Below are 24294 nucleotides of genomic sequence, written 5' to 3' on the forward strand. Positions count from 1 at the left end.
CAGCATTTCCACATTAAAAGTGAATAAGTGGCCGTTCAACTCATTTTTAAGAACTTCTCACCACTTCAAAAATCAGATTCATTTATTTAACACTTTTCAATATAATATTATAAAAAAAACATATTTCAAAAGTGTGCCAAACATTGTTCAAAATTAACTTCATGAAGCAAGGAAACAAAAAATCCACGCCATAAAGTGTTCTGAAACAGTGACTGAAAGACTGAATCTCAATATAGCTAATGAAACACCCCCGCATTACAAAGGTGGGGCGGTACATGACCAGTCTCTGTAATACAACATAGCTACTAACCTAAAATAAACACATATTAAACTTAATTTCAATATCCCATATATGCTCATAATATTCAGCCTCACATAAAAATGAAACCCATTTATTTTAACAGCTGCAACAGGATGTGTGAAACAGACTTTGGAGCAAAACACAAATAGGCCTAAGCTTACTGTCACATCTCAAAAGTACAACAAGGACGCCTACAAGGCTTTGGTGCTTCAGCCAGTCTCCGTAGGACGATATCGGTGTCCAAAAGCATTTTGGATTTGATTTAATTTGGGTATGCTGATTTTACTGTGTGGTGTGTGTTAATAACCTCCTTCTGATCATTGACACAGAGTACAGATGTGGTGTGCAGTCCACGTATACAGCGTAACCTCGAGTTAACTACGAACATAACCTGCTCGGTGCAGTTTAGAGGTGCAGTATAAATTGCCATGGCGACAGACCTCGGGTAACACCTATCCACCTTTTCGTAGTACGGGTTAATCGAGACGTTACACCTTTAGATCTGATCTTTAGAAGATTACATTAAAATTACAATGCAATGTATAGAATATCAGGACTCCAATATACGTTACCATTACAAACGTATGCACCCTAAAATGCTAGTACACATAATCCAGCATGATGTGTGTCTGCTGATAACTTGGAGTCCTCCATGGTATCATCTTGAGGACGTTTTCATTTAAGTCCACCTTGCAGCAGTTCCTCAGCCAGCCGAAACATTTGGCCGCCAAATAGAGCACTCCAGCACTGAGGAGAATTTTGAACAAGCTGAAGCCGCCACCTCCGTTCCTTTTCTTGGCTTCTTCATCAAAACCTAGAGACAGAAATCCACAAAGGGTCAAGCAACAATTAAATCTGTCCTGTCATGTTTTCCTGCATTTTATAAGCTGGACTGCTTTTTATAGGACACAGCAGTGCTGATTTGAATTCTGTGATGAAGTGGCAGCAGATAAACAGTATGTATATAGTTTGTTCAACTACGGGTTCACTCTGGTGGTTACTAGTCTTTTTTGATAAACTATGCACAAACTTTGTTTCTTTAATGTTAATGGATACTGAGATATTCATCTAATGTTTACCTGGTCTCCTCCAATAGGACGGAGATGATTAAAATTTAGTTTGTGGTGCTCACAGCATTGAAAATTACATTTATAAAAATCAACACCAACCTTCCTTTCCAGACATAATGCCCCCCTTTACTGAATAATCCACAGACCACAATGTTGGCACGTTTTAAAGGGACTACTTCTTCAGGATTAGGTAACTCCTGGAACAGCATGTTCTGTGGATTACCCATCGTATTACCCTCAAAGACAGATGTATGAACACCTGGGAAAAAACTAAAACTAGTATGTGCATGGCTAGAAACGACTAGAGATAAGAGAAAAAATTTTATTTGGGTGAACTGACCCTTTTATCACTGTAGCTAGTCAGTCACTCATATTGCAGTTGTACACTCTGACGTCCACTTTTTGGCATTCAAAATTCCCTTTTATTAAGTTGAGACGTTGCTCACGGTGGAATAATCCCACTGCAGAAATGCAAAGAACTGTGAGACACATACAGAAGCAAATGCTGACTGAACCTTTACCTCTATAAGGATTCTTCCAGCCGGACAGCCAATAACTGGGCCTCAAATCTCTGGCTTCAGGCCACATGTGTTTATATTGCACTTCACTGTAGTTAGTCACAAGTGCACTGTTGTGTGAGGTCACATTGAAGACGTATTGCACTTGCTGGTCATAGCCGAAGGGCTCCATGTTGACATCTAGCTGCTGGTTGAAGGCTTCTGAGAAGAATCGTAAGTCATTTCTTTGCTCTGTTCTTGCTGTACATCCACTGTAGGTCTGCACCATGTTGAACATTTGCTGGGCTGAAGGTTCTGGGTGGTGTATCTCTTCTATGTGGTTAGACTGAACCACCTGTAGGTCTCCCCAGTAGCCAGTGTGGGTGAGAAAGGTGTCGAGGTCTAGCTGCAGGCTCTGCAAGGTTTGAATCAGTTCAGAGCTGATTTCATAAGTCCTGTCAGGACTGAACCTCCCAAAGGCAGCTCCGTCGTGCTCGGTGACATACACCATCTCCACCACCCTGGTTCTCACCTGGTAACTGATGATGATGCGGTCTATGTTGTAATTACTACAGTTACCATACAGTCCGTAATTTTCCCTCACATATGTTGGGAGGTTTGCAGAAGCTGGATAGGTCTCTGTGTTCAGGTTGCCAACTTCAAAGTATGCAAGCTGGAGAGAGAGATAAAAAGAAAGAGAGGGGGAGAGATGAAGATATGTATTTGAATGCGATGGCTGGTAGAAAAAAAATGTAAGCTAGTAGACTGTCAGGTTTTACTTTTAAAAAAAAAAGGAGAATGGTCATAATTGAAGCTGCTTGGATATCCTGAATTTTATTCACTTGCGTGGGTAAGGTTCCAAAAACACTTTGCATTATGCAGCTGGATTGTACCTCTTTGTGTAATGTATTTAAATCTCAACGCCCCTGTCTCTGTTTTAAACTTGTAGTGTTCAAGACTAAGCTAAGATAACCCTGGTGACATCATCTCAGGTTTAACAAAGCTCCTGCAGAGGATGAAAAGACACCTGTTTTCACAGGCTGTAGTAGGCTACACTGATTTTTATGTAAGTTGAAGTGCAAGGACCGCAATAAAAGAAAGAAAAAAAGTCACCAATTAACAAAACATATCACAAACCTTTCTCTTACTCTTGCTCTTCCTGGGCCTGTCCAGTACAGGCAGAAGTTCCTCAATATTACCAAACCGGTGGAAGCCGTAGACGCCATTCTCTGGTTGACAATCTGACACCAGCTGGGGCAACAGACTCTGATCACTCACTCACTTCTTTCTTACACACATACATTGTTCAATCATGTTTTTTTCAACTTAGAAATATAGCAAAAATTCGATCTATGTTAACTTTTAAGAACACCGAGACCATTTTACACGCCTTCATCTCATCACACCTGGATTATTGCAACAGCCTTTTCACCTGTTTAACCCAAAAATCTACTGATCGACTCCAGACTGTCCAGAACTCAGCTGCCAGGCTTTTAACCAGAACAAAGAAATATGACCACATTACCCTGTTTTAGCTTCATTACACTGGCTCCCAGTATGTTTTAGAATTGACTTTAAAATTCTATTGATCACTTTTAAAGCTCTTCATGGCCTCTCGCCTTGTTATATTTCTGACCTTTTAGTCCCATACGCACCAGCACGTACCTTGAGATCCTCGGGCAGAGGTCTGTTGTCTGTTCCAGAGTCTCGACTGAAAACTAAAGGGGACAGAGCGTTTGCTGTCAGGGCCCCGAGGCTCTGGAACAGCCTGCCCGAGGAAATCAGGTCGGCTGAGTCAGTGAACTCTTTTAAGTCCCTTCTTAAAACATACTTTTATAGGAGAGCTTTTCCCGATCTTATTTGACTTTATTTTATCCCTTTTATTTTATTGTATTTTACTAATTTTATATACATTTTTCAAGCTCTTATCTTGTTTTTTTGTATTATTCTTTACACTTGTTAAAGCACTTTGTAACTTGTTTTTGAAAAGTGCTGTACAAATAAGGATTATTATTATTATTATTATTATTATTATTTAATTGGAAATGGTCCATATTACAGCAGGGGCATCACCCATTGTTTTTCTTGACACATATTAAAGTTCCTGAAACCAGTGTTATTACTAATTAATAAGAAAAGAAAAATAGTAAAAAAATTAATCTAAAACGTACCTTCATAATGACCACACAGTTAATGAGTTCCCAAGTGACACAGTGGTTGGCAAACCAAAACAGGAGCTGAAGGCCGTGTCGTGGGAAAGGGCGGCCAAACCCTGAATTCATCAGGTGCTCTAATGTGCAGAGCTGCTGCATCACCATAGCTGGGGGGTCAAAGGTGACTCACACACACACACACCTTCATAAACACACAAAAAGATCAAATCTAACCCTCTTACAGTAGCAGGTGTGCAGGTACGTATTCTAAATGCACATTACACAATGACACAAAAACAAAGACTGAAAAAAAAAATACATTTGAAGCCTACACAAACACAAAACAACTACTCATGGCGATTTACGGATTACATTTAATAAATGAATATAATGACAAGCTATACGTAAAACAACAACCGAGGTGGAAGTTACTGTTATAATAAAGACTGATGCCCAGTTTTGTTTGCCGTTTCTGTTGTTGTTTGTGTTTCTCTCTGCGCACGGCTGCCAATTTTTCAACTTAATTTTCTGCATTCTGGTGAATTTTTCTGCATCAATTTATGGTGGAAATGTTTTTATCTAGGCTATGTCAACAGAAACACAAAACTCAGCCAGCAGGTGACAATTTAAAATATAAAATATACCAGAATTCAGTAGGCTTTAAAGCCTACTTTCATGATTTACTCCTCCCTCCCCTTTTGTGTCTTTGTTTGGGGAAGTTCCTCTTTAAATGTGGCACCTCTTCACCTCAGTTAGAAACTCCTGGACTGAATCTTCAAAGCTTTTTTGCATCTATTCCACATATCTGTGTAATCTGACATCTCCAGAAAGATTTTTATGAGAATAACGTCATCATTTAATCACAATATTTTTCATATTCTCGCCTCCCCATAATCTGCTGTTCATTACAGATTGAATCCCAGACAGACTGTCCGGATGAGACCTGTGCAAAACGAAACTAACTGAAAACACTTCACCACAAATCCTGACATGTTAACTTCAGCAGCTCTGTGCAGCTCACGTTCCCAACAGAGCAAGGCTGCGCTTCAGATCATACATATAATGTTTTTATACCGCAAAACTCTACCAAGCGACGTGACGCGATCACCGTCTGCCACTCACTGCGCGAAGGCGGGCTCGCTTGATTCCCGTCACAGCGTCCGCCGCTGTCGCATCAGCTGGGTGGGTGGAGTGTAATCGCGTGAAAGAACAACGTTTAGTTTAGTTTTTCCAATGCGTGAGAAGAAAAGTGATGCATGGCGTGAGGGCGCGTGAAAAGTGTCATTTGCGCGAGTCTCACGCTCAACTGCGTGAGAGTTTGCAGAGTCTGCTCAGCGCTTCCTCCTGTCCAGCAGCGAGAAAGCGTCACTCAGAAACGCCGCCTCCCGCCCGTGCGTGCTCGGTCACGTCGTTCCGTAGCGCACGTTGAAGGGCACGTTGTGACTGCGTCATTTACGCGCCGCCTCTCTCCCGATGCACTTCTTCTCCCGAAAGCCTAAAGATAGATGTTTCGATTTCAGGTGAGCGTTGTACCTCAAAAAAAAAAAAACACAGGTGTGCCTTTTTTTTTTCCCGCGGACACTTTCAGGTGTTTGAAAGGGAGCCGGTGGGGATTCGCGTGCTGAATGTTGTTTATTGTTTATGCGACGGTCGCGTTCAGTGCGGTTGGCGGCCTGTGAAGCAGCCCGCTCGCCTGGTGACATGCGCCGCAGGGTGGGTGAGGGTAGGAGCTCATTGTTTCATTAATAAATGTCGGTTGTGAAGGGCCAGTGTGCGCTAGTTCACAGCTCCTTCCACACAGCAGCATATTTGTTGGTTTTAGGGCAGCGGGTTCCCTTCGACGTGGGTCCAGCGTGATGTAACGTCAGCATTAGCTCTGTGGCTAACTGGTTCTCTCGCTACCTGCAGGGTGCCAGACCGTCCTGGAGGGGGGGGTGGAAAAAAAATCTCTTTATTCTGATGACTTAAATTTAGTTAGTAATTTAGAGGGGAGCTACTAAGCGGTCCGGTGTCTTGAGTTAATCTGCTGCTGGTCAGCTAAGGTGCTAATCGGCTATTCAGAGTCGCTGCAAGGCCGAAATGTTCACTGATGAATTCACTAGTGTTTAAGTCGAGCAGCGTTTTCACTCAACTTTAATTGTTGAATTCACTTGAATAATTCTCATAAGCGCAACCCCACCAGCTGGGCCTAAAATTAAATCAGTGTCGCACTTATTATAAGGGGTTGTGTTGCATGAGCAGCAGACGGTTGTCCACACATATACAGTGTAGGTCAGCCAGTGTTAATATACATTTATCTTTTATATTTAAAAAAAACCGAGGCAAGCTGACAAATATGACCTAATTTGGCAACATAGCTAATATTCAGTATTAGTTTCTACATAACCTGACCCTGCTTTTCTGCAGATTGTCTCAAATGACTCATTATGGCTTTGGTGTAACTGATGACACACTCATGTATGAGTAGCAGAAATGAGAAAGGTAGCATTCACCAAAAAAAAAAAAGCTCCTCCTGACAGATGCTCATAGTGGTCAGATGTAATGATAAAAACAGTTTCTGAGATCTGCCTTTGCGACTTGAGCTCAGAGCTGGCATCAATAACTTTCTGCGCAGCCCATTCGAATAATATTGAGCAGTTTATTGGTTCTTGCAAATCTAGAACTGGACCCTAATCAGAGTCCCAACTCACAGCTCCCTCGATAGTAGTTCAGCAGTCTCATTCATGTCCATCTCACTATTTATGCTTTGGTTGTTTTTCTTCCCTCCTTCTCTCCAACCTCCCTTGGTTTCTTTTCCTCCTCCGTGTCCTGCCTCCTCCACACCGTCCTCTCACGCCGTTCCTTGTCCCTTTTGTCGGTCTTTACAGTCCCTGGATGAAGACTGTACGTTGGAGGAGGAAGACGAGGGACTGATAGAAGAGGAGGATGAAATCGATCAGTTCAACGACGACACCTTCGGAGCTGGGGCCATCGGTGAGTCACGTGTAAAATATATTTGAGTTATGGACATTAAATTACTAGACTTGCATCATGTGTCATTATCTCTTGTTGTTTTTCTGAGGTTGAATGTTTGAAATGACATTGTTAGTCCTCCACCCTCGAGCATAACTCTCTCTGAATGCAACATGTTCACGTCTTCTCTGAGGCTATTTTAGAAAATCCAGTATATCAGTTACTCATTTTTAATCACAAAACAAGTGCAAACGATTTAATAACGTCACCAGCTGATGAAATGACACAAACTTCTTTTTTCCCCTTTTTAGGATTCAGGTTAAAATTGTGTTTGCTTCTCTCTCATAAATTTAACCTTGTGCCTTCACCTCCATTTCTTTTGTTCTTGCCCAATCATCATTTGTGCACCGTCGTCGTAGGGTTGCAACAGTATGATAACTCGCTCAGAAAATATCTGCACGAGTGAAATGTTGAGTTTTTAAGGAGGGAGGGGATGTGCGAAGTCGAAGAAGCTGCTAAAAAAGACTATACACTGGCCCAAGATGATATTAAATCCTGCACGCTGCTCCTTTAATCTTTTATGTAGCTCCTTTTCATTATGTTGTTGTGAATTAAAATGAGTCAGTCCACTTTGACGATGGTGATGATTGTATCGTGTTTGTAGATGTTCTTATTGTTGTAGGTCACCTTCATGTAAACAATACATGCCCACTGTGTTGTTACACTGGGTTATAAGCCAGAAACCCCAAATCTGTCAGACGTGTGCGTAAGATTGCAGCGCAGATGATTCATTGCCACTGAACAAACAACTTCTCTGTCTGGATCCACTTCCAGATGATGACTGGCAGGAGGAACACAAACGCCTCGCCGAGCTCGATGAGAAGGATGGGCTAGGAGCGGGGCTTGGGATGGGAGGAGAATCAGATGGAACGGAGGACTCGCTCTCCTCCCGTCTCCCCCTTCCATCTTCCCTCCCTTCGCTCAAATTCTCATCGTCTTCCGCTGGACAGCCTCTCCCAGGTCAGTGATGTAATTACTGCAAGATCGCACAATTCCTTACACTTCTGGTATTTATGGGTTTTAGGATCTTCTAAATCGCTTCAGACAGATTAAAATTTGCTTTGCCAGCGGGCCAAATTGATTGGATAAGTGAACGGAATTGCTGGTCACAGATTTTCCCGTGACTGGTTCTTGAAGCTCTAATGTAGAGAGCAACAATACACCTGTTGGAAAAGTAAAACTGCCATTTCTCCAGATGTGGAGGAGCGAGGAGGGGAAGGTGACTTGGCTGAGTCCCTGGCCAGACTCATCCTGGACGCCGACCCGGCCATCGCTGGGGTCGGGGCGGCTGAGAGGCCCGGTCCATCGCCCAGCTCTTCAGGATCCGGCCTGTCCACTCTGCAAGGGCCGGACCCACCCAGAGTCCGGGCCCAGCCCTCCTCCATCCCACTTCCCACTCAACCATACCAGCATCCCCATCACCCCCAGAACCAGCCGCCTCCTGGGCCCTCCACCTCAGGTGAGGACAAATGCCATTTTGGTTGACAATAACACATAATTACAAAGCTCCACACAGAGATGTATTATTATTCTAATAATAATCATTTTCTAACTCTCTAAAACTCAACTGCAGGGATAAACGTTGTTCTTTCACAATCTGTTCCCTTGTTTGGTGTTTTGATGATGTGCTTATATTTTTAGATCAAGCCAAAGATTGATCACACAGTGAATCAGATAATTGACCATGTCCTTTGTTCAGTCTGAACAGTGCAGCGGTGTCGTTGTTTATCTTGTTTTGTCACCATGGTGTCACATTTCTACTGAGTGCTTTTGCTTTTTAACACAAAGGAAAATGCACCTTCAGACACACCTGCTTGTATTTAGCTACTTTGTGACGACGTGGTTTACTTGACGAGAGTTTTTCCTGGCTCAGAATGGACCTTTTTGTGGGGGGTCGACTACGTACGACAGGAAGCATGATCAATCTGCGTACATTAAAGGCACAGAGTCGGTTACTTTTTTTACAGAAATCTATGCGTTTTACTTCTCTTTCTGAGCATTTGATTTGCTGTACGGGAGCTCGTATTGAGGTTTTCAAAAGAAGCTTTGACTCTCTGTCATCATTAGGGGTGTGCCGTTTCATAATGTTCATCATATATTGGTTTAATTTTTAACATGATAACAGCTATATTCCGACTTGTCGATGTGACGACTTTAAACCGTTGAGGAAGGTTTATGTTCTGTAACGTTGGCTCTGTTTTACTATAATCTGCTGTGTTGTGCTGTACTCTGCACTGCTCCAGGCCTTCCTCCTGGCCCTCCTTCCTCGTCCATGCTCAGCTACCAGCAGCAGCAGCACATGATGCGCAGAGGCAATGCTCCTATAGGCCAGGTTAGTTTGTTAACTGACTCTCTGTGTACCAGTATTTTTTAAAGCCTGCAAAGAAAAATGCAATCACCTTTTAAATTTATGTGTTTGCTTTTTGTTTCGGGACCTTTTTTAAATGAAATGCTGTCATTCTCTCTCTTAGATGAACTCTCACAGTATCTGGGACAACAGTATGGGCTTTGGGCCGGTCAGTGTAACCCCAGGACTGGTGACGCACATGGAGGTGAGGGACTCTCACTCCTCTGCTTCTTAAAACGCTGTGCCTGCATGTCTAGTTTAACTGCTTATCCTCAACATGTATACATACAGTACATGTTCATGGCAACACGCAGAGCCATACCTGGGAAGTAACTTATGCATAGATCATAACTTAAAAACAAGAGCTCAAAAATCACCCTGATAGTTGTCAAGTCAGTTTATTTAAATAGCCCAATATCACAAATCACTGATTGGCCCCGAGGGGCTTTATAGAACATTTGGCCAATAGACATGTGTTGTTTACCTTGACTGTGTAACTGATGTGTAAAAGCCACTAGCCTCTGCATTGCAAAATAATAGCATAAAGCTGACTCTCTAAATTCATGTACAGATGTGAAAAAGTAAGTACACCCCAGCAAATGTGACTTTATCAGCAAATTTATTCTGAGATGTTGAGGTAATGATGGTGGGGGAGGACAATTGAGTAAAAGTCAAATGGGAGGAGAGGTAGGGAGGGAGAGTTTTATATTGTCTAAATAAGAGATTTTAAAATCAGTATTTGGGTTTTTTTTAATTCAATATTTTGGACTTATCGTCCCGTTTTAATGGCAAATCCGGGTTCAGTTACATTACCTTTTTTACAAAGTTTCAGTGAAAATCAAATGTTAATGGTTCCACTTGTGTGTAAAAAGCAAAACGTTTCATGGGGTTGTACTTTTTCACAGCTGTAATTGTAAGGAGATGAAACTGTGCAAATCAGAATCAGTCAAAACAAAATTAACATATTTTTCTAATATTGTGTTCACCGTCTTTGTCCTCCTCAGGATAGTCCTCTAATGTCTATAATCAAGGAGGTGGGCCTTCCTAAACGACTTCCTCAGGGTAGGAATGACGAAGGACGGGACTTATCGGAGAGGGTCCCACCTCCACGCTCTTCTTCTCCTGTGATTGGCTCCCCTCCGGTCAGGGCGGTGCCTATTGGGACCCCGCCCAAACAACCAATGAGCCACCCCCTGAATCATCAGGTGAATCTACAGTCTTTCCCTACTAATGTCTTTCCTCCTTCGCTTCACAATGTCTAAGGGCTGAATGAACTGTAGGGCACAAACATGGTCCACGCAATACCGTAACGCAAATGACGGCGCCTGGTCCAGCCAGCCAGTGAACAAACTCCTCATCAGTCCTCGTGGGGTCGATGTAGACATGAACAAAGCCTTCGTGACAGCAGAATACTTCAGCTGCAACCCTGTCTGAATGACGAGGTGACATAAATATGCCTGTGCATGTTTGCGTACTTGTGTGGACCATGTGCCCAAAAAGTCTCACGTTTAAAAAAAAAAAAAAAAAAAAAAAAAAAAAAAACACTCCCTCCATTGTTGTTGTCTGTCTGATAAAATTAAGAGCAATTATGTGTAATGTCTAATGTGGTTAATGTCTGTTAATCGTGCGTGTTTGTGTAGATCCACCATCCTACAGCAGTTCATGTGCGAGCCCCGGTCCAGCACAGATACCCTCCTCCTTTCCCTGAGCGTCTGTCACCCAACACCCTCCTCAATATAGCTGTGAGTTGTTGTTTTGTATTTTTTTTTCCTCCCGTTCTGGCCTTGAATACAGCTTTGTATGCACATTAAGGGGCCTTTCACACCTGAAAGTCGAACCAAAGTTCACGTTTTGACACATCGGTTAGTTTTTGGTTCGGTTCTGAAAGTCGGGACCAAACAAGGTAGGTGTGAAAGCCCCCTCAGTCAGACAACGTCCTGGGTTCAACAAAACATTTAAGAGTTTAAACCACGATTAACCATCAGGTTTCTTAAACTTTCACTCAGGAGCAAAAATCTGCCTTTAACTCGAAAGAAATAACGATTTGATTCTTAATGTCATAATTATCAATATCGCAGGCGAGTGCTATTTGCTCCCAAAGACAGGGAGGGACTTGTTGAAAATATTGATTTGTAGACTCTGTACGGACTGGTTCCAGCTCCGAGTAAATGAACACTGCAGCCAAACGCAGCCTCCAAGACCGACAGAGGCCAGTTTGGCAACGGGTTTGGCTCTTGGCACCCTGAGGCTGACTCGGCTAAGGACTATTAGTTTAACCGAGCTAACTACACATACAGACAGATACAGGTAGCGGTTTAACAAAAAGTAAAGCTATCTGTCCACCATGAAACTCTGTAAATCATCTCAGTACTATAACATATCTGATGTTTGTCTTTGAGACCGTATTCGACCCCGTTCGTGCCGTGTTCATGAGGAGACTGCTGAGCGAGGTTTCGTTGACTGCTCGTCCTGCTCGGGTTCAGGTGCAAAGTACGCGCCGCTCCCTGCCATCATCCTGGCCTAAAAACCTCCAGTGCTTGAGTAAAGGTGTAAACGACTCACTTCCCGGTGCTCCGAGCTCCCAGTCCGGACTGAGCCAGCTACGACCACTAACGTTAATTAGGTAACGGTAAGAGGTTACTTTAAGTAACACTATTTGTTCATCAGCAGACTCTTAGAGTTGAGGCAGAGCATTCGGGAGACATGGGGAACTTTAGGACACCGTTACAAAGGTGCCTTTGGAGACGGCGTAGGATGCAGGCAGCGACGCAGCTGACTCCCGATGTAGACGGAGCAACTGTCAACTAGCCAATCAATTTCCCTGAGATAAGGGCCATTGCTTCGGTCGAACCCCGTTAACGATACAACACAAATCAAGGAGTTTGTGTTACCTTTTATCTTAAAGTGATGCGTGGTAAATGTTTTTTTATGGCACGAGATGTCATATTATTATAAAGGACCATTGAAATGTAATGTCTTTGGTATGAAAACATACGTATGGACGTGCACGGTTCTGGTCCAGCTGCTGTGTTCACTCACTGGGAGCTTCCAGTCTGCACAGAGTCTGCAAAGCGGGGCTGGCTAACCTGCATTCAGCGTATTGGCGACTGTACACGCCAATAAATGTCAAAATATGCGGAAGCACTCTGCTTTCTGTTTCGTGTGAACTTTAATGACATGCATTCATTTTCACTGAGTCATTTATTCAGACATTTTTGATTTTGGCAGTTTCTGTCCTTCAGATATATTTAGCATACAGACAAGAAGTGGTATTGATCATCTCATCTAACTCTCTGCAGAAAGAGAAAATGGCTTCTGTTGACTTCTCTGTTTGCTGTTTTTGGTCAGAACTCTCCGCTGTGTCGCGGCCCGTTTCCTCCCGGAGTTGGTCCGGTCCTGTCTCAGATCCAACGTGCCCAGCTGCTCAACTCTCAGGTTGGTACCATAGACACACATCAATCCATCAATGTTTTTATTTATGCGCATTTTCGAAAGAGTTAATGCGCAAAATGGGCGATGGAAACACATTTCTCATGAATGATTCTCTCACACTTTGGGTCCCTGTTTAACCGTCTCTCTCCAGGTGGCTGGTTTTCCTCACGGTGGGCCTCCTTTGTTACCAGGTGGTGGCTTCAGGCCGTTCTTCGGGGGGCCTCCTCCTCCACACGGTCACCGAATGGGTCCACCGCCCCCTCACGGCCCCCCCAACCACACACCACCCATTCGGCACAACACCACCCACCTCCACCCTCAGCATCGCCGCATGCTCACGCAGCGCATGCAGAACCGAGGAGGGTGAGGAATTGTTGATGTTTGTATAAAAACGTTACAATAAACAATAAAAGAGCTCAGTCATGTCACGCAGCACTGTGGTCCCGAAGCAACAAGCAAATTTAGGCCATGTCATCTTCGTCTCTTTACCTCCCTGTAGGGACCGTGGCAGGACTGGAGGGGACCGGCGCAGCAGGGACCCATACAGTAACCTGATGACTCAGAAAGAGAAGGAATGGGTAACCAAGATCCAGATGATGCAGCTGCAAAGTACTGACCCGTACCTGGATGACTACTACTATCAGGTTGGTTGATTTTCCTAGTCGACTAGAAGACATACGTTAAAGCCATTAGTCGACCTGTAGTTGCATATTTATGATATTAATATAATTTAAATTTGTATTTTTGGTGCATCAGAAAACGGTGAGAGTGATTGTTTAAAACAACTAGGAAACCAAAACGTGTAAGATTTGCTATTGTTCTAAGCTTCTGAATAGAATCACAGCTTCCAAAAAACAACTGCTGCTGGCAGTGTTGACTTGCTGTGCGTCCTTTCAGGATTCTGTAAAACACAGTTGCAGCAAGCAGTACGGACTGTTACTGGCTAGTCGGGGGCTCAGCTGTTAACACAGCAGAGTTAGGCTGTGGGTGTGCCAGGCTTGTGCTGTGTCGATTGAAGGGATGATCAGCAATTGGTTTTTTATGCGTCGACATTAAGGCGATTTTTACTAATCAGAATCAGCTTTATTGCCAGGTATGTGTACACATACGAGGAATTTGACTCGGGATTGTATATTGCTCACGATGTGCTTACTTATACAATAATACCATAACACAATAATAAAATAAAATCAGACACAAACTACAGAGTAGACAACAATAATATACACACTATGAACAAAACAATATAGACATATTGACAATTAGTGCAGTGATCAGAGTGCAAAGGATGCAAGAGAAAACTATTCTCATTATGTACATGTTGAAGGTGGATATGATATACAGGTACACATACACATACATGTATACATGTACACAGTGTGATGGAGCATAGTGCTGGAAAAAATAAATAAGACCTATGACCTGAGGAAGGTGTATTCGTATACAGTATATACAATATGAGCTAAGGGGACTTTCACACCTACCTCGTTTGGTCCAGACTTTCAGACTTTTCAGTTTGGTCCGAACCAAAAATACAGGTGCGAAACCTCCCGCGGACCAAACGTCCGACGTAAGGAGGTAGTCTCGGTCCGGATCAAACTGAACCATGGTTCGGTTCGTTCCTGGTGTGAAAGCATTTTTTGGATGTTTCGGACTTTTAGACCATTTACAGGAAGTTCGCCGTTTGCTGTCTAAACCGGAAACAAGTAAATGCGCGGGGAAGGACACAATTATAAATCTCCCGTGACAGCTCATCTTTTCAAACAGAGGGCCATTATAGAAGCACCCTGCCACCCGTCTCTTTGGTTTATCCTCAAACGGAGGTGCAGAAGGATCGCTTGCTGTCTTCTCCTCCTGTCCTGTCGGTGACGTTTTAATGTTTGCACAATAAGGACGTTTAATTGCGACTAGCCTTCAGTATAGTTGGTGCTGCAGGCAGTAATGCCATAATAATGACGATATAGTGGTGGCAAATATGTTCATTTTTTATTCATTCATTCTTGTCAAAGATACCCTCTGAACTGTTTAATAAACCAATCGATGTCAAGTACAGGGAGACGCAGCCCACATAGATGATGACGACAGGACGCGTGGAAAGTGCGGTCGCAGAATTGCAAAACAAAACTAACCGAATGTATCAAAAAATTAACTCTGGTGCTGACTTTCAGGTGTGAAAGCCCCCTAACTCGCTTTCAGAACTAAAGATGACATAAAAACAGTCTGTAGCGGCGCCACGGTTGCATGGTAATTCTGTGGGAAACCCTGTACTGTGCATTTACAGATCTTTCTGGTAGTTTCTTTTAAAGCTATTAAGCCATGAGCCATGCTGGCATTTCCCTGGCATGCTGCGACGTAACACTATCACTAATCAGATCGCCAGTCGGTGATCTAAAGTACCCGTGATTGGGCGATTATGAAAATAGAGAAGATCGCCCAAGCCTAGGGTGTGCCAACCTAACTTGTTAGAAAACGCACTAACTAGATAAATAGAATTTAAAAATGTAATTTTAAAAAAACAAAAACAGAAGAGGTTAAACTTAACTGTAAGTATAATCAGAAAAATTATAACTTATATTTATCCTAGAAATTTGTTTTGATTAATCGATTTTAAAAGTCTGTAAAATGTTGAAATGAGCTCATTTACTTAGAGGCCAAGGCAACATCTTCTAATTGCTGGTTTTGTCCAACCAACAATCCGAAAAGTAAATATTTAATTTGCAATGATGGAACCGATTTATTCTGCAGTATCGAACAAGCCCCGGATGTTTTGTCTTTTCACACAGTGGATGTGTTTTATTTATTTATTTATTTATTTATTTATTTATTTATTTATTTATTTATGCCAGCATGGACGGTCCGCTGTTGATGGTGGTGTATCAGAGGTTAGGCTTGAACCTGCTGGACACTTTTAAGGGCCGTCTTAGAAAATATTGCGAAAGTACTTCTTAAACGACTCATTGGTGAATCGTTTAAATAATCTATAGAAGCTTCGAAAACTAAAATCATTAGCTGCAGCCCTAATTGTAGTCTAAATCAATAATCCATTCAAATTGTGATCAGTCACACCTTGCAGAGAGCCGTTTACTGTGAGTTGGTTGTGGATCACTGACGTGTTTGTGTGTGTGTGTAGAACTACTATGAAAAGATGGAGAAACGTCAGGAAAGAGAGAGCGACAGCAGCAAGAAGGAACACACCACCAAACTTATCACGCCACAGGTCGCCAAGGTCGAACACACCTACAGACCAGGTAAATGACAACTGGACGCACCCGCAGTATTATCTGCACTGCGCATCACACGTGATACTGGAGACTTCGACTCTATTGCATGTTAACGCATCTGATGTTTGTTAACAGTTCAGTTCGCGGGCTCTCTGGGTAAGCTGACAGTCTCCAGCGTCAACAACCCTCGCAAGATGATTGATGCTGTGGTGACCACTCGCACAGATGATGAGGTATGTTGGCGTGTTTCACTGCTGAGCTGTTTTCAGCAACTGAACGCTTCCTGAAGCTGCTTCACAGCCACAAACTCTTCACTGGATGGCCGTTACTGTCAAGCAGCTGCCGGCTAGCAACTCATTTGGGGGGGGGGGGAACCAACCACAGTGAAAGTTGTGGAAACACCTTTTTTTACCTTGTGATTTGTTAGCTCGCATGTGGTCGATATCGTGGTTTCGCATGTGGTCGATATCGTGGTTTCTCATGTGGTCCTTTGAAAAATAAGACACAGGGCACTTTCCTGCCCCCTTGCGGTGCTCACCATTATCTTAAATCAAGTGAATGAAGTAGTCAAACTGGTCAGTCCTGTTGATCAGTTTGCCTGTCTTGACTGTCTGTCTGCCTCCAGGAGAAAAGAGAGAAGCAAGTCTGGAATAAGAGGCGACAGATCCTCTACACTGTGGAGAAGGTAGGACCAGGACAACTGTAGTTGAGCACATGTTCAGTCAAATTGCAAGAAGCACTTCTGGATCCTAACTACATCTCTGTGACCCTCCCATCTGTCCCTCAGATGTACAGTTTGCTGCTGGAGGTTCAAGACTTTGAGAAACGTTTTGTCCAGGCGACGGAGGAGGACAGAGGGGCTCTGCTGGAGCAGCACAAAACCAACACCGTGCAGCTGTGCAACTCTCTGCGGGAGAACGAGTGGGACGACAGGTAGAAGGAAGTGGCTGAATAGAAATAACTGAACTACAGGAGGAGATAATTTAAAAAACAAGAGAATGCCCATCTGCACACTAATTCTTCTTCTCTTCCTCCTGTAAAGAGTGAGCGATGAGCAGTGTGTGATGATCATGTCGGTGCGGAAGGGCAAGCGGCTCGTCTCCAGGCTCCTCCCCCTCCTGCCCTCACCCCAGGCCGCCGCCGTTGTCATGGCGATTGCCCGCAACCTTCCCGCCCTAGCCAAGAAGGACAAGCAGGACCAGGTAACCATTTCACACTGCGACATCATTTTCACACAACAATCCAGGCTGCTCAGTGAGAACTCCCAGAGAGCGGCGCGTGCTCCGTATGTTCTCCAGCAGAATGCCCGATGATAGTCAGGATAAGACGAGTTTACAGACACGCTTTTTTATGTATTAAGCAAAATGATATTCGACTTCGCAACCGGATTTAGCAATGAGGAAATACGTTAGCCCACAGACTCTATCTTATCATGCACCTTAGATACTTTCCCGTGAATCGGATGTTACAGAAGAAAACACCAGTGATTTGGATTTTTATTTATATATATATATATATATATATATAATATATTTTTTTATGACTTTAATTTCTGATTTCTGGATATTTTCTGTGATTAATAACCCCCCACCCTGGCTATTTTATTTGGACACGTAGGCCTAAAATGTCTAAATCTATCTAAATATGTGGAAACATTTTAGGACAATTCAATTATAGCCTACAGATGGGCTGCATCTCAGAAACTGGCCCGTTTTATTTAAGATCTCCTCCCTAAAATCACAGAGGCTGTATGAACGTAATGTTACTGAAGAATAACTTAATTTCAGCTACAACTCAAGTGGTGTGTGTCGACACAAAGATGACCTGCTCTGGGAGTTTAGAGATGCAGCGTAAATCACCATGACAACAGACTTTGGGTAACACCTATCCACCTTTCGTACCGCGGGTTAATTGGGAAGTTGCACCCGGCGTCGCAAAGTTACTCCTGAAGTTACAGTTTAGAGACATCACGTGTTCTGCAGTTTCCCATCTAATAAGAATTTCTTTTAAGCTTCCTGCTCTTTAACCTGCCGCTGCCTTCATCCTCTCTCCACCCTCTTGTTCAGGTGCTGTGCTGGTTAGTGGAGCCGGTTTCTGCAGTGATCCAGTCATTGTCCAGCGCCGCCCTCACAGACTTGCTCCAGGAGCTTCAGGGCAGCGAGGGCCAACTGGCCACAGTACTGCACAACAAGGTACGCTATACAGGGGGTCAAAGTCCACTTTTGTGTCACACTCCAGTACACACAGTCACTCGTTAACTTCAGAGCCAAGATGAAAAAGAATGGTCTTCTGTTCAGACTCGTACGCAGTTTATTTTGTGTCAGTTCCACATACACCATCCTGCTGATTTAAATACTCACCAGTGCACCACTGGTGTAATAATCCTCTGCAGAAAATAGTCCCAAACAAATAGGAGGGAAAAGTTCAGCCTCATATAGTCCAAAGAAGCACCAAACACACGTCTGTTTGTTCCTGTCTAGTTTGGTGTGACACTGCTGTATCTGATCCTGAGTGAAGGAGAGAGGATGCAAAGCTCAGACCCCAACTGTCAACTCATGGACGACAATCGATGGTAAGCTGCTTTCTCGTCGTCATAAGAACACATCAGACTCCCAGAGACATTCAAATCATTTTTCCTTCTCCTCCTCACATTTACTCTCAATCCCCTTCCGCTGTCGCCCGTTAACCCACACTTGACCCTCTCTCCCCATCCAGGACTGAGTTGGTGTTTTCAGCGACGAGAGAGTTGCTCAGCGTTCCCTCCTCCTCCCTCGCCCCTCCCCTCTTCACCCCTCCCAACCTGCTCTCCCTCCTGTCACGCTACGTCGATCGGCAGAGGCTGGAGCTGTTGCAGGACAAGCTACAGTGAGTTAAATCAGCACGAGTTACTTCCTCCTACAGTTACGCTACATTCACATATTGGGCGATGAGACCGTGGATAGGGCCCTATGAAAGCTAAGCTATTACGTTGAATGTTTGCCAGGCAGTGTTTCCCATTAACGAGACCGCCACAGTCTCAATTTGCTCCGCCATAGTCTCACAATGAACCTCAGAATAACGTTTCAGACCTCTAACGTTGTGTTTTGTGGGCACACGCTCACACACTTTGGTATCCGACACATCCACCACTTTTCTTTTGAGGTAACTACAGTAACGTTAACGGTCTGTTTCTGTCACTCGTTTGTGAGAAGGCACATAAATTTGGAGTGCACACGTATTAAAGCCTTTATCGTAACCGCAACGGAACAGCTCGAGCTGACGGGCAGGTTAGAGACTTTATCCTTTTATCAGTTTGTGTCTTTACAAAGACAAGTGCTGCAGTATGAGAGTCCGACCTGAAGAGAGGCTGTGAAGATGAGAACCACATACAACATTATTTATCAAACTGGGTCAGACTTGATGAATTTAGCGCGAGGAGGATAATGATAATTGATAATGGGGGTCAAAACACTGCAGGCTGGTTGTGCTTAAAACAGCTTTCACTGTGTTTTATTGAAGTGTTTACTGGAGATATTTTGTATGTATTTATTTAGGTTACATACAGATCATGTCAGTTCTTTAACTGTTTCACAATAGGTGAAAATAAAAACGAACTAATCATTTTGTTATTTGCATTTCTCAGGATCTCTGCTTTGTCCAGGTAGAAGTTACAGACATCAACACAACCCCTTTCCCCGTCGATGCAGACCTTTCTTTTTGTGTGTGTGTGTGTGTGTGCGTGTTCTTGTGCACGCATTCTTGAGGTGAATCCATGGTGGATCATTTTAATCCAGCAGAATCTCTAGTCACTTTTGTTTTTCTTTGGGTTTAGGCTTGTGTGTACGTGTGTGTATGTGTATGATAGTGACACAGAGAGCGCATGAGACAGTCTGAATGATAAATAAAAATGAAATCTGCATTTTTAAATATCTTGTTTACGATTATGCCTGTGATGAACCTTCAAATTAAAAGTATTTCTATTATATAAAAATGTGGACTCTGTGCTTTTCTTTTAAACATATCCTTCACATTGTGTTCAGTCCGGTCTTGCGCTGTTAGAACCTTTTAAGTAAACTTGAGTACCGACTTAAAATTGCTCTACTGTAACACTGGTAGACTAAATGCAATTACGATCAAAATTGATGCAGCAGAAAAAGATTTTGTCCTTTTTATTCCACGCATTCTTCGTCCTTGTCAAAACCTGGCGCCTCTGGCAGACCCCCTGACTTGTTGAATTCTAAAGTAGTGTATTGTGCAATTTTAATTTAAATGTACTGCTGTATACACAAGCGTAATAACATGTGATTTGCAAACACTTACACTGCAACAAATAAGGTGTTTTTTTTCCCCAGCAGTATTCCCTTTACACAGTAGCATTTCTTGTAAATCTCAACTTAAACATTAATGTAATCCAATCAAATATTAAACCAAAGCTGTTTGCCACTGCCAGGGCGTTACCTTTTATCTAGCTTGTTAAAACAAGTTACCATCAGAGTCCAGCGTTAGACTTCACTCGGTTAAAAACTTGAAATGACGTTACAAGTCGCGGTGGATATTTTAATTATGTTAATTAAAATGTTAAATGTTAATTAATTAATGTTACCGCGCTACTATTTACATAATGCACGACATGTAAACAAACTCGCTCATCGTCAACCCCTAATCCTGTGCACAGGGTCAAAGGGGGCTGGAGCCAATTCCAGCTGACATCGGGATGCGGTACAGCCTGGACAGGTCGCCAGTCCATCGCAGGGCTAAAACAAGAGCACACGGAGACAACATGCAAACTCCACACAGACAGGTCTGGGACGACCAAGGTTCAAACCCACGACCTCCTTGCTGTGAGGTGACAGCGCTAACCACTACACCACCATGCTTATTTTAGGCAGTCTTGTTTGTATTGTGCTTAATATTTTTCAAGAGTCTTGTTTTTAACCGATCAGCATTGCTATACTGTGCTACCCTGTCTTGTTGATCCCAGCAAAATGTCTGGCATTCCAGTTCTTAACAGTGGAAACACCTTTGTGCCTCGTAAACTAGAACATTGTGTGACACCTTATCAACGACGGCCAGTATAAAGCATGATTGGCTTTAAAACGGAAGTTCAAGGATTTTGATGCCAACAAATGAACCTGCTAGTTTTGCCTTATTTATGTTACTTTACTGTTTACAGATCAGTCTAAAAGCAACATACAGATACTGAACTGACACTGCTACACGAGAGCAATGTTAAAGAATTAGATGAAACCCCACCAGTCATGACAACTGCATCCACATCCAAGACTAAATACGATCTGCACCAGGATTCGATTCCCACGGCTCACTGACAAAGTCCTATCAGGAGGGATAGTTGCAGGTGTTAATTCAGCTCTACTCACTATCCCCGCTACCACCATCACACAAACCAATGAATGCGATACTTGGGTATAAGATCAAAAAGGCTTTGTGCACAGAGAGCCCTGCATGGAGAAGAAGATTTGAAGCTAAGATCAAGAACGCAAGAAAGAGAGATTTTCGTTAGCTAGGCTGAAGAGGTTTCCCAGAGGAGTAGAGGCCAAAGGAATAAATGGCCTTTTCCAAAGATCCAGGGTGTGCTACCAGTTGCAAGGAAACACCTGCACTAGAACAGACCCGTGCAGAGCTGAGCGATACTGGAAGCACATATGGGAGAAAAAACGCCAAGTGGCTGGTGGACCCAAAGCTGATGATGCACGGAGCAACTTTTAGAGCAATGTTGTTGGGGAATGTTGCCGTCAATGGTAATGAGTAAAAATTGCTACCGTAATCCCCTTCCCCCACCACCCTCCCCGCCTGCCGCTATCCATTCAAAACATAGCCAGACTTGCAACCAGCAACATTGCTCAAAAAGTTACCCCCGTGTATCATCAACACAGCAACCTCCCAGAACAAGAGCCAGTCGTCATCATAAAGGTAGACATCCAATGAAGAGCAGGACAGCTCCAGGACCTGACATGATCCACTTCTACTGGCTGAAGAAGCTAACACCACTACATAAAAGCCTGGCAGCACAAATGAGTGAACTTCTAACAACAGGCATTCATCTAGACTGGCTAACGAAGGGAAGGACAGTCCTGATCATGAAGGATACCCACAAGGGTACAACACCTTCAAACTACCGTCCGGTAACCTGCCTCTCCACGGCACAGCACAGCTAAGTTCAGTGGACTCAAGTCAAGTATACAAAATCAAGTGTGGCATATACCAAGGTGATGAACGTATGTAGAACATACGAGCAACGAAAAGTGGGAGTACGCCAATTACTGTGTCAGAGGCAATATCCGTGATGAAACAAGGAGCATCCATGAATACATCGCTGCTAAACGAGGGCCTCGGGCAGCAGAGGAAAGTGAATAATGAGGAAGAAGAGAAAATATTGTGGAAGACCAAGCCCCTCCATGGGATGTGTCATCGGCAGATAGAGGAAGTGGCTGACATCCAGACATCCTACCAGTGGCTAGAAAAGGCCAGCAGCAGGACAGCACAAGAACAGGCCCTAAGCACCAGATCCAAAGAGGCAGGGACGCCCCCGAGACAGTCCAGCACATAATAGCAGGGTACAGGAAGAGAGACGTTTAGCCAATCGTGTGGTTCCATTGACAAAAGGGTCTACTACGCGTTCTACCACTACCACTCATGCGTAGTGCCCGTGAGGTGTTACCATGATGGCTGCTGAGCGGCAGGACTTGCCTATAAGGACTTTGGTAAGATGCAAACTGAGACAGCACTGAGAGGCATAACCAAGTCCCAATGGGATACACCACCAAAAGTGGTTGAGAACAGTAGAGCTAAGATCCTGTGGGACAAGTTCCACACTGACAGCAGCTACTGGCTGACCAACCAGACAGAGTTGTGGCTGACAAGGAGCAGAAGAGGGCAGTGGGGATAGATGTGGGGAACCCAGCCGACAGTAACTTCAGGAAGAAAGAGCATGAGAAAACTAAGAAGTACCAGGACCTGGAGGATCAACTGGTGGTCCAAGTGGCAATAGGTGCATTAGGGGTTGTGACGCCTAAACTATGAGAGTGGCTCCAGCAGATTCCATAGACAACATCTGAGGTCTAGATGCAGGCCTAGGAACAGCTAAGATACTGCGCAGAAGCCTCAAACTCCAAGGCCTCTGTAGAGGCAATAAATCTTTGTTTGCTTTATTTGTTGATAGTACTAGTAGCTGGTTTATTTCAGATATATATAGCTGAATGAAAAGTGCAATATTCCTACCCAAAATGTAGTGAGCAAAGCACAAAGTGGCAATAAATAGAAATTCTCAAGCAAAGCAAAGTACCTCAACACACCCCCAGTTCAGAATCTGAGCAAATGTACCACGTTATTTTCCACCAGTGCTTGCACGTGAGGTTATGGACACTCCGCCAACTGCTATAAAAGAATAATGGTAATTGTCTTCATCCCTTTGTAGTTCAGGTAAAGAAAGTCCAGGCCCTTGGTGTGAAAATTACCGTAAAGCGCCCCAGAACTTCAATTGTGGTAAAATGCAGCCTGAGCCGAAATGAATGAACAGCTGCTTGCTGTTTCAATGAAACTTTCCAGAGCAAGATTAAATAAAATGTTATGTTTTAAATTAAATCACATTGTCTTTTCCATAAAATGTTTATTTTCACTCATTCATTTTTGTTTTATATTCTTTTAATGTGTTTATATTGATAATATTTTCCAGCCCCCCCGCGACCCTGTACGCAGGATAAACGGGTAACGATGGATGAATGAATGAATTGACCAGTGAGCCACGGTTGCATTATAACACTGTAAAGTGAGATTGAAAATGTTACACCTAGACAGAGTCTCGGTTTTACACTGTTTGCTCCAATAGTAAGCTGTTTAAATGGACCTTTGATGCACTGACTGAGTGGAGTCAGGACCATAATGCACTGAAAATCCACACAGTCTCAATCTGACCACTAGATGGCAGTGTTAGTAGGGTTGAAAATGTACACTGCAGAGGCAGGTGAATGTGACCTGAGTTTTACATACATTCCACCTGCATTAATCTTTTTAGCACACTGTGGAAGTTTAGAATATCATTAAAAAAAACAACAACAAAACAAATGAAATAAACAAAAAATACATATTGAAATGGAAAATGACCTAATGTTGATAATAAGACGTGCAAAACCGCCTTGAAATGTTTAAAGAACAGCACTTATCAAATCAGAATCCAGCGTGGGCTTGAGTGACTTATTGCTTATTATGAAACCACCTCTATAGGCCTACATTTATCAGAAAACGTGTACTTTTACAAAGCCTTA

The 24294-nt window shown here is 43.3% G+C and overlaps 2 protein-coding genes across 7 annotated transcripts; one reads left to right on the forward strand and one right to left on the reverse strand.

Moving 5' to 3' along the window:
* Positions 1-61: 61 nt before the first annotated feature.
* On the reverse strand, positions 62-5367 carry LOC119899810. 5 transcript variants are annotated; one of them, XM_038714581.1, is made up of 5 exons: positions 5144-5367; positions 4040-4206; positions 3006-3119; positions 1893-2541; positions 62-1115 (listed from the first exon to the last, which is right to left on the reverse strand). In XM_038714581.1, the coding sequence occupies exons 2-5, from the start codon at positions 4184-4186 to the stop codon at positions 901-903; spliced, it is 1125 nt and encodes a 374-aa protein (XP_038570509.1). In that variant the 5' UTR covers positions 4187-4206; positions 5144-5367; the 3' UTR covers positions 62-900. The 5 variants fall into 5 exon arrangements, with proteins under 5 accessions (XP_038570509.1, XP_038570508.1, XP_038570507.1 ...); XM_038714580.1 differs by having other exon boundaries at positions 4040-4223; XM_038714579.1 differs by having other exon boundaries at positions 4040-4223; positions 5109-5367.
* Positions 5368-5411: 44 nt separating this feature from the next.
* On the forward strand, positions 5412-20003 carry patl1 (PAT1 homolog 1, processing body mRNA decay factor). Of its 2 annotated transcripts, none has more exons than XM_038714576.1 (20): positions 5412-5541; positions 6889-6994; positions 7808-7993; positions 8229-8492; positions 9277-9365; positions 9505-9585; positions 10385-10585; positions 11021-11122; positions 12729-12815; positions 12964-13175; positions 13312-13456; positions 15943-16060; positions 16169-16266; positions 16659-16718; positions 16821-16966; positions 17076-17235; positions 18100-18225; positions 18514-18605; positions 18749-18898; positions 19656-20003. In XM_038714576.1, exons 1-20 carry the CDS (start codon positions 5527-5529, stop codon positions 19675-19677), a joined length of 2460 nt encoding a protein of 819 aa, XP_038570504.1. In that variant the 5' UTR covers positions 5412-5526; the 3' UTR covers positions 19678-20003. The 2 variants fall into 2 exon arrangements, with proteins under 2 accessions (XP_038570504.1, XP_038570503.1); XM_038714575.1 differs by lacking the exon at positions 5412-5541 and adding an exon at positions 5648-5734.
* The last annotated feature ends 4291 nt before the right edge of the window (positions 20004-24294 follow it).

Source organism: Micropterus salmoides, unplaced genomic scaffold, assembly GCF_014851395.1.
Source record: "Micropterus salmoides isolate LMB-PRFRI ecotype aquatic unplaced genomic scaffold, ASM1485139v1 Ms_hic_scaffold_12, whole genome shotgun sequence".
Lineage (NCBI taxonomy): Eukaryota > Metazoa > Chordata > Actinopteri > Centrarchiformes > Centrarchidae > Micropterus > Micropterus salmoides.